The sequence below is a fragment of the Gorilla gorilla genome, chromosome 1 (assembly GCF_029281585.2).
Source record: "Gorilla gorilla gorilla isolate KB3781 chromosome 1, NHGRI_mGorGor1-v2.1_pri, whole genome shotgun sequence".
NCBI classification, from domain to species: Eukaryota; Metazoa; Chordata; class Mammalia; order Primates; family Hominidae; genus Gorilla; species Gorilla gorilla.
This window is the reverse complement of record NC_073224.2, coordinates 40,122,047-40,140,436: the sequence shown is the minus strand read 5'-3', so window position 1 is coordinate 40,140,436 and position 18,390 is coordinate 40,122,047. Positions and strand designations below refer to the sequence as shown.

The window sequence follows — 18,390 nt, the reverse complement described above, 5'->3', positions numbered from 1 at the left end:
CCCCATTTTATAAGTGGGATAACAAAGTTAGAGAAGTAATTTGCCCAAAGTTACACAGCTGGTAAGCACCAGAGCTAGGATTTGAAACCAGGTCTATATGACTTAAGAATCAAAGTTCCTAATTACTATATATGCCCCAACTTTTCAGGAACTGTCCCTTATTTGTCTTTTCAATATGCCCAATGTAATAGTATTTAATAAGTATTAACTAATTGATCATTTGAGAGAACTTGGAAGGGAAGGATTAAATGTGCCAAGAGAACACATAGATCTAAGTTGGCCTTCTGTAGTTGAGTTTTAACAGATTAGCTTCAGCAAAATAGTTGAGGCAGGAATTAGACTTCAGGAAGTATGGAGTAGTGAATGGAGGGTTTAATCCTAGAGCAATTACACGTATGGAGTGTAACAATGAAAGAGGGAAAATGGGATGTTTGGGGATTTGTCAGTGAAGAGGACAGGGAACTTTTGGATTTGGTAGAGTTTGTACATGTTTAAAGGAACCAATGGAAATAATGAAATTGAAAATATGAGGTGTAGTGGGGGGGTATTATGTATAGTAATAATAACTGTTATTAAGAAATATTTGAATGATTTAGCCAAATAAAAGATAAGACACCTACCTCTAAAACTGGTTTTAAAAGTTAAGAGAATGAATATGAATAAACTTAACCAAATGGCCTAGAAGCAAGGAGCAAGAGATAGTGTTGGGGCCAGGTGCGGTGGCTCATGCCTGTAATCCCAGCACTTTGGGAGGCTGAGGCAGGTGGATCACCTGAGGTCAGGAGTTCAAGACCAGCCTGGCCAGCGTGGCTAAGCCTCATCTCTACTAAAAATACAAAAATTAGCCAGGCGTGGTGGCATGTGCCAGTAATCCCAGCTACTAGGGAGGCTGAGGTAGGAGAATTGCTTGAACCCAGGAGACGGAAGTTGCAGTGAGCTGAGATTGTGCCACTGTACTTTAGCATGGGCAACGGAGCAAGACTCTCTCAAAAAAAATAAATAAATAAGAGAGAAAGATAGTGTTGGGGTTGGAGAAAGTAAGATTTTTTTTTTAATGAGGTGGAAAAATAGACGAATAGCAATGATTATGAGAAGGAGTTGTGTGAGACTTAGAGTACAGTGGAACTTAAATGGCATGAGTTACCCTCCAAACCAGTAATTCTCTATAGCCAAGAAAAAGAGAAATAGGTTTAATCAAAAGTTAGGAATTAGTGGAAGACTGCAGTTGTAAGGTGTTCAACATGTAAATAAATGTGTTCAACATGTAATGTGTTCAACATGTAAATAAAAAGTAAAGTTAGAAAAAAGAGATTGTCATATAAAATTCCAAATAACTTAAAGTCAGTTTACAAGAGGTTGATGTCCAAAGTTAATAAAACACATTGGACTTCACAGTTTCTTGGAAATGTGCTTAAACTAAGATCTCTGAGCTATGGTAGATACTAAACCAGCACTAGGTGAGACCTGTTAGCCTGGGCACTTAAAGGATAATACAGTTTTCTTTATTGTTACTATATAAGTATCTTTTTTGCATTCTAAAAAAGATAATCTTCCTTCATCCCAATTTATTCTCTACACTATAGATCAGGTAATTAAATGAAAAGATTACAGTCACTTGTGGTCAAAGAATTTTAGAAGGACACAACCCTTGCTACACAAACATTCTTAAAATAATTTCCAAAACCATTTTTCTTTAACAGGCAATAAAAATATGTACATGTACATAGAGCCTAGGAATATGTAACTGTCCCTAGAGTGAACAACTTCTTACCATGGTTTTATTGCATCTCCATATTTTCTTTTGCTTATACTCCAAAGACAATCTCCCATCTAAGAGGAGAGAGCAACAAGCCTCTTTTAAAGGGCCTCTTTAAGATATATATAAATTTGACTCCTCAGGAGTTTACATTCTAAGAGATACTAAAGCAGAGCTCAGGAGTTAAACATGTCTGCTGTATGCATCGGATACATGCTGATTTACCTGAAATATACTTTCCTCATAGCTTCAGTGACCTGGATTTTATCTGAAAACAACCAGCCTGCACAAAGACAAATTGTCTTCCCCAAAGTGTCTTAGAATACACTTGTGAGCATTGCAAATTTCAACTCCATTTTTTTCGTTTGTGCAGTATGGCTTTCTGTATACCAGTGGTTTTCATTCTTCCTGAGAATAGGACCTTCTTTTGTAGATTCTTGTAGATATGCTGGACTCCTCCCCTCACCTTCTCCCCACTTGGGGGAAGTGTAAGAAATGCAGACGTTTTCTTGAGAAATTCTAAAATGTGGAATTTGTCTTACTAAATATAATTTGAAAACTTTCTGTCTAAAATTATAATTGTATCATTAGCTAGATAGCCTTAAGACAGTAAGTAGAAATTAGGTTTTGGTAGACTTTAATCTTCTCTCTTTGTTATTTTATTGATCATTTCAGAAAACAGAAGAGCTTAATTACAATATAACCCTGATTTTTGCAGAATATCCTACATTAAACTTTCTAAATTTAATATACACTTCAGTTTTAAGAATGGTATGTTGTTTTTATGATATAAAATGGCAGAATCCAATTGAGAAATCTTATTATTTAGAAAACCTCACACATTTGTGCATCTGTGTTAATTGTTAGATTTAAAGAGTGTTAATTCTGTGTTTCAAGGGTGAAGTTTTAATAATTTATCAGCTATGAGTAACTTGGACTTTTGTTAAACATCACCAGCTCTACCATGTACATAAAAGAACAGTTCCATAAACCTCTTCCCAGTTGTTGACAGGTAGTATACTATGGTAGACCTTTTCAAAGAAATTATTTAAGACTATCTTTGAATTTCCTATCACTTATTTCTTTAGGAAGCTTTAAAATAACATATATTGCACTGAAGCTTTTTTGTTTTACTTTTGTACTTTGTCTTTATATATTCTAGGGTCAGTGATGAAAAGGATGCACGAGGGTATCTTCAGGCCTTAGCTTCTAAAATGACTGAAGAATTGGAGGCATTAAGAAATTCCAGCTTGGGTACACGAGCAACAGTAAGCTTCTATGATTTTGCATGGAGGCTTATCATATTAGAAAAAAGAGATTTAAAAAACACTATAATAAATCCAATTACTTGTATCAGTTTGTTTAGACTTTGAGCCTACTAAAGAGTTTTTTATGAGAAAACTATTAGTTTGGGTCTTTTCCAGTTTAGAAAAACATAACACACAGCTGGTTAACTGTAATAATTTAAATGTTAAAAATAGGATGGAACTAAAAACACAGTCATTATTTCATAGGATATGCCTTGGAAAATGCGTCGTTTTGCGAAACTGGATATGTCAGCTAGACTGGAGTTGCAGTCGGCTCTGGATGCAGAAATAAGAGCCAAACAGGCCATCCAAGAAGAGTTGAATAAAGTTAAAGCATCTAATATCATAACAGAATGGTAAGATTGAATCATATAGTCCCACTAGAATAATTTCTAAGTTTGACAAAATTATTTGGAGAGAAGTTACATGTTTAGTTTCCATTGCTTGCTTTTAGAAAAATGATGGCCAAATATGTTACAAAGATTTGAAAATAACTAGATGCTTTTAAGCCTTGTAGATAGTGATGAGGTTTTAATATAGCCTTGTTTTCCTCTGGCTTGTCCATAAAGTAGAATTAATAGTATTAAATAATATTCCATTATTTAATTTTCCTCATAAAATTTAGTTGACTCTCAAATTTTATTAAACCTAAAATTCTCTCATGTTTAGGAATATTATATTTGTATAATAATACAACATATGGTGAGAACAAAATATAATCATTTGAAAATTGTGGCCTCTACCATAGGTCTTTTATAAATGAAAATTGTATTGATGGCAAATTTCATAATGATATAATATCTTTTAAGTATAATTATTGTTTTTCATGTTTCTTTATGTATTTAGAAAAAGTGTATCCCACAGTCTCTGAAGCAGTTAGCTAATGAACACATTTCGTCAATTCTGGTCACAACACTAGAGTGAATCATACTCTGAATACATAAATGATTCACAGTTAGATTGATTATAAACATGGTTCAAAATAAGCCAGTTTAAGTGACATAGAGGAACAATAGAAACTTCACATCACAAGTGAAACTACAAATACGAAAATCCATTGACTGCTGAGAATACCAAAAGTTCCAAAAGCCTGAAAAGAAATGCAGGCTCATGAATTCAGTTTTTAATGGTGTGTAGTCATAGTCCTTAAACTGCAATTGTTTATCTTTTTAATCAAATCAAAGGCCAGATACATGATACTTCTGTTGGATTATAAACTTTTGGTTTATAAGCTTTTTGCTATAAATAATGCAGACATTGTATGTTTTACTTAAATGTGCTTATGTGGCATTGAGGAGGGGAAAACTTTTTCTGGAGAAAGTGAATTGATCCCAGCATAAAGAGCTAATGAATATCATTCTCTGTGTTGTAATTTGAAATAAGTAATATCTTTTCTCCTTACGCCTAGGACAGATGAGTTTACATATTGTTCATAAGTCAGGAAGATGAGCCAGTTTGAAAAATTATAAACTTACTCCTGTATGTGCTCCACTTTCATGGTTGCCTGTAATGGTATAATATCTAACAAAGTCTAACAGAATTCTAAAATTAACCTTTGATTTTGTAACATTTTTAAATTTAATAATTTAGTTCAGGGTCCACGAATGTTTTCTGTAAAGGTTCACTCAGTAAATATTTTAGGCTTTGATTAACCTCCGTCACAGCTTCTCATCTCTACTATTGTAGTGTAAAAGCAGCCATAGTCAATACTTAAATGAATGAGATTGGCTGTATTCTAGTAAAACTGTTAATCTACATGAAAGTAGGTAGCAAGCTGTATTTGTTCTTCCTGCAGTAATTTATAGTCCCCTAATTTACCATGCCTGACATTTAAACCAAGTAAGTTTGGCTACATCCAAGATGGCTCACTAACCAGCAATAAAAATTAATGACATTTTTCCTTTTTTCTCCTTATTTAAGTAAACTAAAAGATTCAGAGAAGAAGAACTTGGAACTACTCTCAGAAATCGAACAGCTGATAAAGGACACTGAAGAGCTTAGATCTGAAAAGGGTATGGGAGTGTGTGTTTGCCTCACTCAGGACTTACTGTTATGTTATAAATATATTTTATTACAGAAGAATCAGTTCATTGCATAGGTGGGAGAATTGTTGACATAAGCAATTCTGGCACTCATTTATGAACATATGTGTATATATATGATGCATGTGCATACACACACATTTGGAAGACTGACCTCTGAGTCATTTTGTTTTACTTAATATGCATTGTTGAAAGATTTCATAGTAACAGAAAAAGACACTTTGCCATAAATTTGACGTTTTTTTCAGTGCAGTGGACTACTTCATGAATAACATTTTTGTGATTGGAAAAAAATTTTATTTTATAATGTACTTTATAATATTCTCAAATGCTATGATATGAGGTTATCACTCTGACAGTGGCAATGTGTGTTAACATCCAGAACTTGGTAAGGGTACTTGAACAAGTATTTCCTAGCACTTTTTATGTGCCTAGAATGTATAAAAATTGGGGGTGGGGGGGATTCACTTTCAGGGTAGTTGAGGAAACAATGTATGAAATAGCTGAAGATTAATTTAGTATTAATGGAGCAATTCAGTAAGGAAAATTTTGGGGGGCATTTTAATGTCTTCTTCCAGTTTGACACTTAAATTGCTTGTCCTGTAGGATATCCCGGATTTATTACCATTTTCTTGAAAACTTTACTTGAACATTTTTCCATTCATGTGAAAGCTTAGTCAGAGTGCTTGATAGCTGTATTACATGAACTTCTTAAACTTTCCTTAATGTGGATGTTAAGAATGTGAAGATTTAATAAAAAGAAATTCAGATATTTTTAAAATAAAGGGATATCTTATATACATTTATTTGAAATTGATTTTCCTGACAAAGGCCATCACTGAATACCGAACTCGTTAATGGGCTTTTTATTAGGTCTAAGTGCTTTCCTATCATTTCTCAGCCATGCTACACAGTGAGATAAAACTGGTGGAGTCTCTGCATCTGCATGTAAAATGATGGAGAACAGAGAGTAATCACATAAAGAAGCTAACAAGAAAAAGCCTTTACAAATAGTGGATGCTCAATAAATTCTTGTGGATTGAATTTCTTAATTAACAAAAGGAAGGAGCCCAGAAAAAGTGAATAATAATTCAGATTAGGAGCACAAGCCATCATGCCAAAATGAAAATCAAGCTAGGTTTTAATTAATGGAAATTTGAAAGAAGATACATTATTTAGTGAGGAAAAGAAAAAAAAGAATTCGTAAGACATGGACAACTCGTGGCCCTAATGGCAAATAGGAGAGAGACTAGTGCAGAATATGACTTGCACGCCAGATGACATTGATTGCATCATTTTTAGAATAGACCTAAACTTGAAAGAGACTTAAGTTTATCACTGAAGGCATGTTTACCACAGCTTTTTAATTTGGATTTTGAATATTGCAGAACAAAATGTTATTGTATAACAATGTATACTACTACTTCAGTAATATAATGTGATATTTACAGTATGAGGGCAAGGATGTTTTTAATGCTTCATTTACTATTATTTCCCCAAGTCTCTAGGACAGTGTCTGGCGCACTCTCAATATTTGAATGAATTTCTGAACATACTGCCTTACCTGATAACTGTGTTATATTATTAGATAGTAATATAAAAAACACAAATCAGCTGATGTCAATTCCTAAGGATATGGAAGTAAAAAATGTGGGATTGGCTGTTTTCTGGTTTTTTTCTACCTAGTATTTTTATTTGTATGTTGTAAGAATTACTTGGGAAATTGTGCATTTAAAGTTAATGCCATAGTCAAGAGATATGTATGAATTTTAAAAAATTCATCTGAGAAAAACTGGGTTTTGGAGTCTTCATCCTGTCAATAAAAAAATACCTGAAATCAGATTGGCAGTTTTTTTGTAATTAAGTGTATTTGTTTCATCACTGCATTAATTTCTTATAAAGGATTATTCTTATTAGTGCATACTCTGTGCTTTGATAAGAGTATTTCAAAACAGAAGCCTGTTTGGTGTTGAATTAGCTTAGAAAAATCAGATATAAACAGACTCCTATTTTTAAATTCTCTCAAGCCTACCAAAAGATTTAATGTGGTTTTTTATTATTTACTATACACAAAAAGAAAGAAACTCAGTAACATAAATAAGCATTTCATGGAAACTGATATAATTGAACTATTAAGTGATATTCTAGGAAACACTAGTGTATTTTAGTTTTGTTTAAATGTAGAGTTAATTATAGTGATCAACTTTGAAATACAGTAGTTTGTGAACTGCTTTTAGTAGATTCAGACAGGGAAGGTTATCCATTAAAATCAATTTTAATTGTTGTAGCCTTAAAAAAAGTTGCTGCTGTCTTCTAGGTATAGAGCACCAAGACTCACAGCATTCTTTCTTGGCATTTTTGAATACGCCTACCGATGCTCTGGATCAATTTGAAGTAAGTATTAAACATGTCACATATCCTCTGGGGTCAATTTAAAATTCACTTTGTAATTTAAAGTTCACTTATAATAAAACCATTTTATTGCTTCCCACATCAGAGGACCTAGAATCTTAAATAAACAAAAACATATTAGCAGAGGAATATGTTCTGCATTCTTATGGAGACTATAATCCCACCTCTGTTTAACAAAACATCTAAGAAAGATTTAATCATGAGAGTCATTATAAGATTTAAAAGCAATTTCATCTCCCTTAAGAAACATTAAGAGCAGAACAAATCCCAACTTTTGAAATAATTTGACAATTTTTTTATTCTCCAAAGCATAGTGCCACAATAAAAAGTGAGAAAATGTCAAAGCTGACAATAAGGTATTTCTGGTTCTTATTTCAAATCAATTCATCTTTTAAAAACTATACAGTAAGAAGTGCTTTTTGTTAAAAGGTGTTACGTAGACTCTGTTAGGCATATCACACAGTAATGAAATTGTGATTATGTAACTCTTGATCATTCCTTGGTATTTAAATTCTTTGCTTTAAAAAAATCAACTTACTGTTATCAAGTATATTTTTGTCTCAGTAAATTTAAGTGTGATTATATCTTTATTGAACAAATAATAATCATGTAGCTTTGTGCAAGGCACTGTTGTAAGTGCTGGAGATACAGTAGTGACCAAAATAGACAAAGTCCTTCCCACTAGAACTTACATTCCAGTGGGAAGAATTAGAAGCCTCAGGAATTCCATTGCTTACTTTTAGTTGTTACTTCAAAAGTACTTACATTTAATTTGATTATTAATTATTTGTCATGAGCTTCATTTTATTACATTTTGGGCACAGTGTGTGAATTGTGTTTCGTTCCTTTAGGAAAAGGAAAAATAATCACTCTTTAAAAAGTAATTAATGAATCTCTTAAGGTTCTCAAGAACAATGATAGTGACTGCTTTTCTCATTTATTTATTTGAATTAATGTCATTTGCCTTTCAATTGTTTTACAAAGTTTTTGATTTATTATTCTTATTAAATTGCTTCATCCATATTTTCTATTTTTTTATTGCTGTATTCGTTAAATAGGATTCCTTTTCTTCTTCCTCATCTTCACTGATTGATTTTTTGGATGACGTAAGTCTTTGATTTTCAAACCAATGCATCCTTCAGTAAAAAAGATCAGTGAATTGATTTGAAGAATTTGCCTAGTAATGCAGTCAGTTTTAGAAATACCACATTTGAAAATTTATGTGAGCCAAAATATGCTTCTTTCTTATCTTAAATATAATGAAGGATTTATCAGTATTAAACATAATGAAGTAAAAATTTACTTTCAAAAATGCTTTGCCTGTTGTAGAATCCCAGTATTTTCAGTCTTTGTAAGAATTCTAAAACTAGAATGCTTATTTAATTATTTTTTATATATATATAAATAATTGCTTATTTTTATTTTTCCTGGTGATTTCTATTTTACTTTTCCCTTTTCAGCACTTTACTGTTTAATTTCTATGTTGGTTAAAAATAAACCTCTGGTGGTATAATAAAAAAAAATTACTTTTAATTAATTTCTCCAGTAGGTTTTATTGTATGACAATAATAGAGTGCTGATTTTAAAATAAATCAATGTTTAATTGATTTATTTCTAATGCTGACAGAATTTCTCTTCTAATGTGCAGAGTGATTTTAGTTAACATATTCACTATATGCACTATAAATTGACTGCATTATCACTTTCTCTCCTGAATTCTATCAATTTAATAATTTAGAAGTTCCTGTTAAATGTGTATCATTCATTCTCTTTACTACCTGGCATAACATTCTCTCTATTCCACATTAAATGGCACAGTAATTCTTGTCCTAAAGCATTTATTATCCTGTTGAATAGTCTTTACAGAAATGGGGAAATAAAATGGATTCAAATGCAAATATTGTGCCTAGAATTGTTTTTAAAATCGGGAGATTTTTTGATGTTTTATTCTTTCTGTTTTGTTAGGATACTTATAGTCAGAAGAGTAGTTAGCATAATGTTCTGCTAAAGGAACTTCTTGATCTAGATGTTTAAAAATTATTGAACAAAAAAGTGATTTTGAATATGCTTGGAATATTTATACTGAAGTTTGCACATGTTCATTCTAAACAAAGTGTTTTGCTATTCTGGAAACAAATAATTACTCTGGTTAACTCTATAGTATGATAAAAAGAGAACTCTCCTCGTGTACAGTGGTATTGCATGTTATTATCTGCTGCTCAGGATGTTAAAATATTCAATATGATATTTCCATACAGATATTATTCACCTTAAAAAGAAAGGGAAGGAAGTTTGAGTAAATTATTTTGGTTGTTCTTTCCACTAGAAAACCTTTTTATTTCTAACAAACTTCTCTCCATCCCTTTTCCTGTCACAAAAAAAATATATACATATATTTGATTGTAAAACCTAGGAGCAGTATGTATTTTGGCAAATACATGAGGTCTTCTCAGCAGACCTTTCAGGAATGCACACCCCAGCCAGGTCCTCAGCTTGTTTCTGCTCTCACAGGCACTCTCCCACTGCTGCCACCCACCTGTAATGCCTGAGCACCCCGCAGCCATTTCCCAGTGTTACTTTACCTCCAGGAATATCCTTTCTCATCTTCTACCCTCTATTAATGCAACATGAGCTCAGTACAAATATAAAAGTAAATTTTATTGCACTGCAAGGGAACTCCTAGTATGAAGTAAAAAGAAGCTGAGTTCACAAGAGCTGCCAAATCTTTTATTTATATTCCACCTCCTAAAAGGCATGATTTCCCACTCATGTGCTTTCTAAGCTCCATTCTCCCACTTTATTGGTTAAGTGCATAAGCAGGCACAAATCCTGCCTATACAACTTTCTAGGTGTATGGTTTGGAAGAAATTAACCTTTCTACACCCTAAGTTTGCTCATCAGGCAAATAGTAATAATATAACTAATCTCATAATGTTGTTTGAAGATTTAAGGAAACAGTGTATGTAATGCTGTCAGTAATAATGCCCTTATTACTTTTAATAAGCTGGTTCCCTCCCTTTCTGTATTCTCTTTAGCTTCTTTTCTCGTCCATCAGTTCAGTTTCACTTAAATACTTTCCTAGCTCTTCATCACTCAGTCATCTATCCACCACCAATATTTTATGGCACAAACTTTGTGTTTCTCTTTAGAGTTTGTACCTATGATCTCCCTTCCCAGAGTTATCATTCATTCATTTGATCCTCAAAGTCATAGCAGAATGATGTTTTGAACAGCAGTATTCAATCTTTGACATACTTGAGTTCAGCATCCAAGATATTTCACATAATGCTCAAGTTCTTCTGTAGCTCTTTTTCTGCTAGGAACTTGGATTCTTTTTTTGTTTTTGTTTTTGTTTTTTTTGAGACAGAGTTTCACTCTGTCACCAGGCTGGAGTGCAGTGACACGATCTCAGCTCACTGCAACCTCCGCGTCCCAGGTTCAAGCGATTCTCCTGCCTCAGCCTCCCAAGTAGCTGGGACTACAGGTGCATGCCCCCCGTGCCTAGCTAATTTTTGTATTTTTAGTAGAGACGGGCTTTCACCATGTTGGACGGGCTGCTCTTGAACTCCTGACCTCATGATCCGCCCGTCTCAACCTCTCAAAGTGCTGGGATTACAGGCGTGAGCCACCACGCCCAGCTGCACTTGGATTCTTAAGGAGCAAATCAGGTCTCTGTTGTTCTCTGTGCCAAATCTAGTTATATTGTGCTTGATGCTTATATGCCTGCCCTTTGCGGTAAGGCTCTAATGAGTAGTACACATCCTTCTGGACATTCTTTTTTGTTTTCTGTCTCGTTGCTATAGAGGAGATTATGTTGAAGACCTAAAGTTTGAATTGCAGCTGGAACTTGTACGTATAGAAGGGAATAAGACTAGTATTGACTAGAATTGCAGGAATCAAGTCCTTTGGTATCAACATATTATCATTCTTCTCCCTCTGTCTCTGGGAACCCAGTGTTCTCATGCTGCTCTCTGATTTGTCGGAGCTTTACCACCAGTGCCTCTCCTCCTCCAAAGTTACCTTCTTTACTCCTACTTTTGCCCTTCCACACAGGCCTCTAAGTGTAGTTACTTTATTTAAAACAGTACGGTTTTAAGTTAAAATGTTCCCACCCCTATTTTTTCCTCCACATGTTTTGCCTGTTAACTCAAAATTCAAATGAGTGCTGGAATTTTTGGCACAATGGGAAGATGTTCGGAGCAACATGCTTTCCTTTTTAAGTCACATTGTTTGGCCAATACTTGTATGTGTAAGAGTAGCTTTGAAGAGAAGAAATATATGTAATACCAGTCATTCACTTCCCTCTGGGAAAATGAAAGGAGGCAACCAGGCAGAGCAGAGCATATTCTCAACACTCTCTGCTTCTCTAACTTGGGGGAATGTAGGCATTTGGGCTTTTCTACATGTAGAATCATAGAGTTTTGAAGGAGAAAACCTTAGAAAATATTTAATCCAGTTGTTTTAACCATTACAGCACTCTTCTGTTATTAAGAGTGGATAGGTTACTCTCCCATTTTTAAGAGTGACTTTTTTAAAGTTCTCAATCTTTGGGGATTAGGACAGTGTGGTGATACATTGTTATGTAAAATATTCTTTAGGACAGATAAAGAAGGGTTTGAGTTAATTAATTTATTTATTTATTTATTTATTTTGAGATGGAGTCTCGCTCTCTCACACAGGCTGGAGTGCAGTCGCGCGATCTCAGCTCACTGCAAGCTCCGCCTCCCAGGTTCACGCCATTCTCCTGCCTCAGCCTCCCGAGTAGCTGGGACCACAGGTGCCCACCACCACGCCCGGCTAATTTTTTTGTATTTTTAGTAGAGACGGGGTTTCACCGTGTTAGCCAGGATGGTCTTGATCTCCTGACTTCGTGATCTGCCCACCTCGGCCTCCCAAAGTGCTGGGATTACAGGCGTGAGCCACCGTGCCCGACCGGGTTTGAGTTAATTTTAAAAGAAATTGAAACTACTTTGATAAGTGGTTTCTTGAGAAAGGCATTTCCATTCAACCTGTTAAGAAAGCAGTAGAACAGAGATACCAAGATCCCTTCTGCTGTAGAAATTATTCCCACTTCTACCCTCATCTTTTCCTTCAACCGTACATGCCCAGTCCTGGACTGTCTAGTCCATATTAGCCCCAGCCTCTTTCTCTAGGTAATAAACAGGGTGAGGAGCAAATGGAGCTCAGCTGCTTAGATTTTCCCATTTCTCTCCCCCATCTATTCCCTTCATCCCAATAGTAACAGATCCAGGGATCATCACACCAAGCTTGTAGCAACTTCCTATACTCTCTTCAGTTCATTTTCTTTTGAGCCGAACCTGAAAAAGCTTGGCTTGAGAATATTATAGATAATACTAATTACAATCATATAAATTAACTGCTTGCTCTTTATATTTGAGAAACATATTGTCATATATTAAATATGTGCTAAGTAAGTTTTGAATTTGATTAAATTACAATTCTACACTTTGTTCATTTAGTCCCAGTTCACAAAAATAGAAATTGCCCATTTGCCTGGAAAATGAGAATGTACTCAACTTGGTTTTTCAGAGTTTTCTTACTCTGATATACTGATGAAAGAGTAAATCAAGGATTAAGCTCTGGAATATAAAGGTCAGACACAGAGAAACAGAGATAGTATCTGTAGCCCAACAGTCTGGTCCCCCTAATATTGTTTTCCATTCTTATATTCTGGCATATAAGAAAAGCAAGTAGTCTGACAATATTGGCAGGCTGAGTTCTGGACTTGATTTTAACCTTGTATAACATCTTACTAAGATGCTTCAAAATATTTAATTTCAGTAATGGCTTCTAACTTCTTTAATTTATCTCTTGATTTCACATGGTTTTATCTCCCAGCTTCTTTTACATTCTGTTACAATCAGTTACAGAAATCTGAGGCTTTTACAGAAATCTGAAGCTTGGCAGCATAGTTTCAGCGATACTTGGGGGGATGGTCAATTGTATATGAGGATTGGTAGGAAATAGAATTTTAAAACATACATTTTAAAGATTTTTAGTCCTATGACCAAAATCAGACCTAGCTTCTTTGGCATTCCTGAAATTTGCTCATTGAATTCTTGTTTTTACAATTTCTATCCACATATTCACCACAACCCTACCTGAAGATTGCATATTTCAGAAAGTTACTTGCATTTTTTCCTCAACTTAGGCAATATATTATGTTGAATATAATTGTATATATTACATATTTTATCGCATATATAATATAATAATATATTTAGACAATCTAAAGAGAAAGAACCATGATTACATAGTCCATTTCTTCTTTGGTATTTTATTAAATAAGACCTCTAGGATTAATTGAACCTTAAAAACTATTAACCAAATTATGTACTCCTGAGATTATTTCTTTTGGTTTCTGCTTGTGTGCATACCTTCATATTCAGTCTTAAAGTTTTGGTGGCATGTCATGGACCTAGATATGAAATACATGTTTTAAAGTGATATTTGGTTGCACATTAAGACAAGGTGCTGGTTTATAGTGTTTGCCATGAATTCAATTTCAGTGTTTATAAAAAACCACAGTGTGTGTAGGTATATATGAGAGAGAAAGTGTGTGGGTGTGTTTTCCTCTAACTCACCTTTTCTGTTGAAAACATAAAAATAGTTGAAAATGTAACAATATTGAAAACATAAAAATTAGACAATTTCTAAGTAAACACTTTGGTAAGAAATCATTGCTGTGGTGATAGTATCATTATTAGCTTTAAATGGTATTAGCTTAGAAAATGTATTGTCCTTCATTTTCAAAGATAGTTTCGGGAGACATTTTAACTTGTTTTTAGTATAGTGATAATATATTTATTTTGAGATATTCATGGTCTTTTTCATGGTTTTAGCATACTCCAGACTCTAGTCTAGAAGTAGAGATAGCCAAAAAAGTTTTTTTTTTTTTAATGTTAAACATTTTAGCACTTTTTACATGGGTAGTAATATACTGGGCGTAATGGATACAAAGACAAAGCAGACGTGGAAATGGACCTCAAAGTGCTTATTTTATAATTAGAAAAATAATTATATAGTTACACACTGTGCAATGTGGAAAGCAATAAATGCCATGAGAAATACCTAGGCTAAGTACTATGGACATTCAGAAGGATTCATTCAATATTTATTGAGAATTTTTAAGTTTGAAGGCTTACGCTAAGCATAATACAATACTTCCTGCCCTTAAGCGTAATATTTCCTGCCCTTAAGCATAATACAATATTTCCTGCCCTGACAGTCTAATTGGAAAGACAAATATATAGCCAGATAACTATAACACCATGTGGGAAATATAGTAATAAAAGATAAAGATCGTATATCATGGGAATACAAAGAAGAGAGATTTCTGATTGAACCAGGAGGATCCAGAAAAGCTTACTAAAGGAAATAATGCCTGAGCTGGGTCTTCACAGATGAGTATGTTCAGCAAAATCATAAAACAACTACATAAGAGGAATATATTCTAGACAGGCAGAGCGAACTTGTTGGGGGAGGGAGCAGGGAGTTACGGGGTTGTGGACAGAGGGAGATTTCAATTTAGTTAGAATTGTCCCTTGCTTGGCAAACAAAAAGGGTGAGGAAGGGATTGAGAAATGAGTATGAAGACATGGGCAAAGGCCAGAATAAGGGTCTGTGTTTCTCAACTTTATACTTCATATTACAGAGCTTAGGTTTAATCAGTCCCATATGTAATAATTATTAAAAGATTTAACAGAAGAGAAAGGTGACAGCTTCATTTTGGACAAGTTAAATTTGAGATTCCTAAGGGACATCCAGTTGGAGATGTCCAGCAGACAGTCAGATATTTAATATATGCGTCAGGAGTTTAAGGAAGAGGAGTGAACTGGCAACAGAGATTTGGAAATAATCAGAGTTGAAAGTGGATGAGATTCCCCAAGGGGCAGATTGTAGCAGTGAGCCAAGGACAGAAACCTGGAATCTCCATTGAAGAAAGGGTGAAGGAATAGGACTCCACAAAAGCTAAGAAAGCAATAGTTGAGAAGTATGTGGTTCCTTAGGAAAGTACCTGTCAGAAAAACTAGAAGAGCAGAGAATTTTAAGGAGGGGAATCGTCAGTGTGATGGTATGGCAGAGGTGGTTGGTCAGATAGGACAAACCAGAAATACTGACCTGAGTATCAGATCAAAGCAGAATCCGAATTGCACTGTATTAGAAGTTAATTGGGAGTTTAGAAAGTACAGACGGCGTTTGTATACCATTTTTCAGAAATCTGGCTGAGGAAGTTTTGAATCCTGGCTCTACCACTTAATAATTTTATAACCTTAGGCAAGTTGATCCATCTTCTACATCTTTAAAATGAGGATCATAATTCCTACCTTATAGGGTTTCTGTGAGAATTAAAATAATTCATATATGTAAAGCACTTTGGAAAAGGATCTGCATATACTCTGCACATAATAAATGTTATTATGATTATTAAGGAAGAAGGGAGATAGATGAATTGATAGCTAGAGGAAGCGTTGGAGTTGATTTGTTTATTGTTTGGTTGTTTGGTTTTGGGGGCAAGAAGGAATGAGAGAGATTCTTCCCATTAATAACTGAGGAAAAGTAACTAGGTTTGAACCTGAGACTTTAGCCTCCATAATGGAAAAACTTCTTTAGAACTCTCCAGGCCTTCTAATCCTGGTTTACTATTAACTCTGCAGGACACAGTGTTCAAGTTATCTTCCATTCCAGTTTCCTATGGAAAGAAAGAATATTTCTGGCCAGGCACGGTGGTTCACACCTGTAATCCCAGCACTTTGGGAGGCCGAGGCAGGCGGATCACTTAGGTCAGGAGTTTGAGACCAGCCTGGGCAACATGGTGAAACCCCATCTCTACTAAAAATACAAAAATTAGCCGGGCATGGTGGCGCACACTTGTAATCACAGCTACTCGGGAGTCTGAGGGAGGAGAATCACTTGAACCTGGGAGGTAGAGGTTGCAGTGAGCCAAGATCACACCACTGCATCCACCTGGGTGACAGAGCAAGACTGTCTCAAAAAAAAAAAAAGTAGTTCCTATTTACTTACCTGCCAGAGTTATTGTAACACTAATACTGAATTTTTGGTAGTGTTTCTCATTCTTGAACTTTTCCTTTTTTTTTTTAAATCTTCTATAACTCCTGTAGACCTAGTCTATAAGTTCCCTCCTCTAGGTCCCCAAGAAAATCTTCTCTATCCCTCCTCTAGGTTCCCATACAAACCTTGTACGTATCTCAGTGATAGCATTTGTCACATTGTTGCTGGCATGATGTCTTCTCTACCAGTCTGTGAACTTCCATGTCTTGTTTATCTTTCAATCCCTTGCAAAGTCGGCTTAGTATCCAATGTATTGTAAGCTCACAACAAATGTTGGGTTGCACTGAATGTTAGAAATTGCCAAAGTAGATATGGTTCATATTAGTGAAGCTCTACTGCTGGAGCATCACAAAAATATTTTGATTGGGAGGCCAAGGTGGGCGGATCACGAGGTCAGGAGATCAAGACCATCCTGGCTAACATGGTGAAACCCCGTCTCTATTAAAAATACAAAAAATTAGCCGGGCATGGTGGTGGGCGCCTGTAATCCCAGCTACTCAGGAGGCTGAGGTAGGAGAATGGCATGAACCCGGGAGGTGGAGCTTGCAGTGAGCCAAGATTGCGCCACTGCACTCCAGCCTGGGCGACAGAGCGAGACTCCCGTCTCAAACAAAGAAAAAACTTTTTGAGATAATTGTTCCTTTTTTCCTAATTACTTAATTCTTTAATGTTAGAAAGGTGAAAGTCCCTCTTTTGACTATGGCTGAAGTTGAGTCAGGATGGAGTGTTGTTCAAATAACTTTTAATTTTAATTTATTATCATTAATTCTGAAATCCTAACTTAGCCCTTGTCATTTAAAAGAATCATTTTTGAAAAGAGTAAAAATTTACTAGGTAAATGTCTAACGCCAGGCTAGTTCATTATTTTATTGAATGTTTGCCAGCACTAAATCAGAAATATCTAGATCCTTTTTGTTCTCATTTGTTCCAGTCTGCTGCTGCCAACCTTTCCAGAAAAGAAATTGTCTATCACTTGATGAAGCCTTATTTTGTGGGTCACTGTACATGGGCCAGTGAAAAGTTTGTCAACCTTAGACGTAGTCCAAACAACTGTTTCTTTACCATCCTATCCTCCAGTTTTTCCTAAAAATACATGTACATTCAACCTATCCAAAACTGTGGCTTTATATGTATGTTTATATACTTTGTCTGTTAATACAGTAGTAGTCCTTGAGAGTCTTATGTGTGTAAATATTTGTAACATGTCCTATTCTCCTTTCTCTGTTGAAGCGCTCTCCATCCTGTACTCCAGCTAGCAAAGGCAGACGTGTAAGAGACTTTTGCACTTTATGTACCCATCCTGAGGCCTTTTACCCCTCTCTCATCCTTTTGCCTGTGATTGCGGAACCTGTTAATGTTTTTGTGGTATATTATTACATCTATTGCATGCTTTGTGCTGCTGCTCCTGCTGTTGCTGTGCTGCTTTTATGTTTTTGTTTTTTGTTTTTTTTTTGGCTTTGGCCGCAAAGCTTTAGGAATGTTCATATAAATCACTATAACCAAACTACTAAAATGATAAGATATCTTTTTTAGTTTGATCAAGGGGAAAAGTGATCCTAAAGTATGCCTTCTAAGTATCAAAGTACATGAGCTCCTAAGAATCTGTTGTAAGCAAATATGTAGATTGTTTCTTAGAGATTTTAATTATGTAGAAAGAAAACTTGATCATTCATGTTGTACAAAATTCAAAAATGATTTGGAACAAATTATACATCTTATTGACTATAATTTATGTAAATCAGTTCTAGAGAAATCTTGTTTTTTTTTTTTTAATGTAGTT

The 18,390-nt window shown here is 34.7% G+C and overlaps 1 protein-coding gene across 20 annotated transcripts in view; it reads left to right on the top strand.

Annotated features, from left to right (window-relative positions):
• The window catches only part of CDC42BPA (CDC42 binding protein kinase alpha), a 323,893-nt gene that overhangs the window by 236,573 nt on the left and 68,930 nt on the right, over positions 1-18,390 (top strand). For 6 of the 20 annotated variants that reach the window (XM_055371684.2, XM_055371673.2, XM_019031340.4 and 3 more), the window contains 4 exons: positions 2,919-3,024; positions 3,271-3,419; positions 4,984-5,075; positions 7,423-7,499. In XM_055371684.2, the coding sequence (XP_055227659.1) occupies positions 2,919-3,024; positions 3,271-3,419; positions 4,984-5,075; positions 7,423-7,499 (424 nt within the window). Of the gene's footprint in view, positions 1-2,918; positions 3,025-3,270; positions 3,420-4,983; positions 5,076-7,422; positions 7,500-8,575; positions 8,624-17,840; positions 17,880-18,390 lie in introns of all 20 variants that reach the window. The other 14 variants (XM_055371555.2, XM_055371619.2, XM_055371574.2 and 11 more) reach the window with 4 other exon arrangements.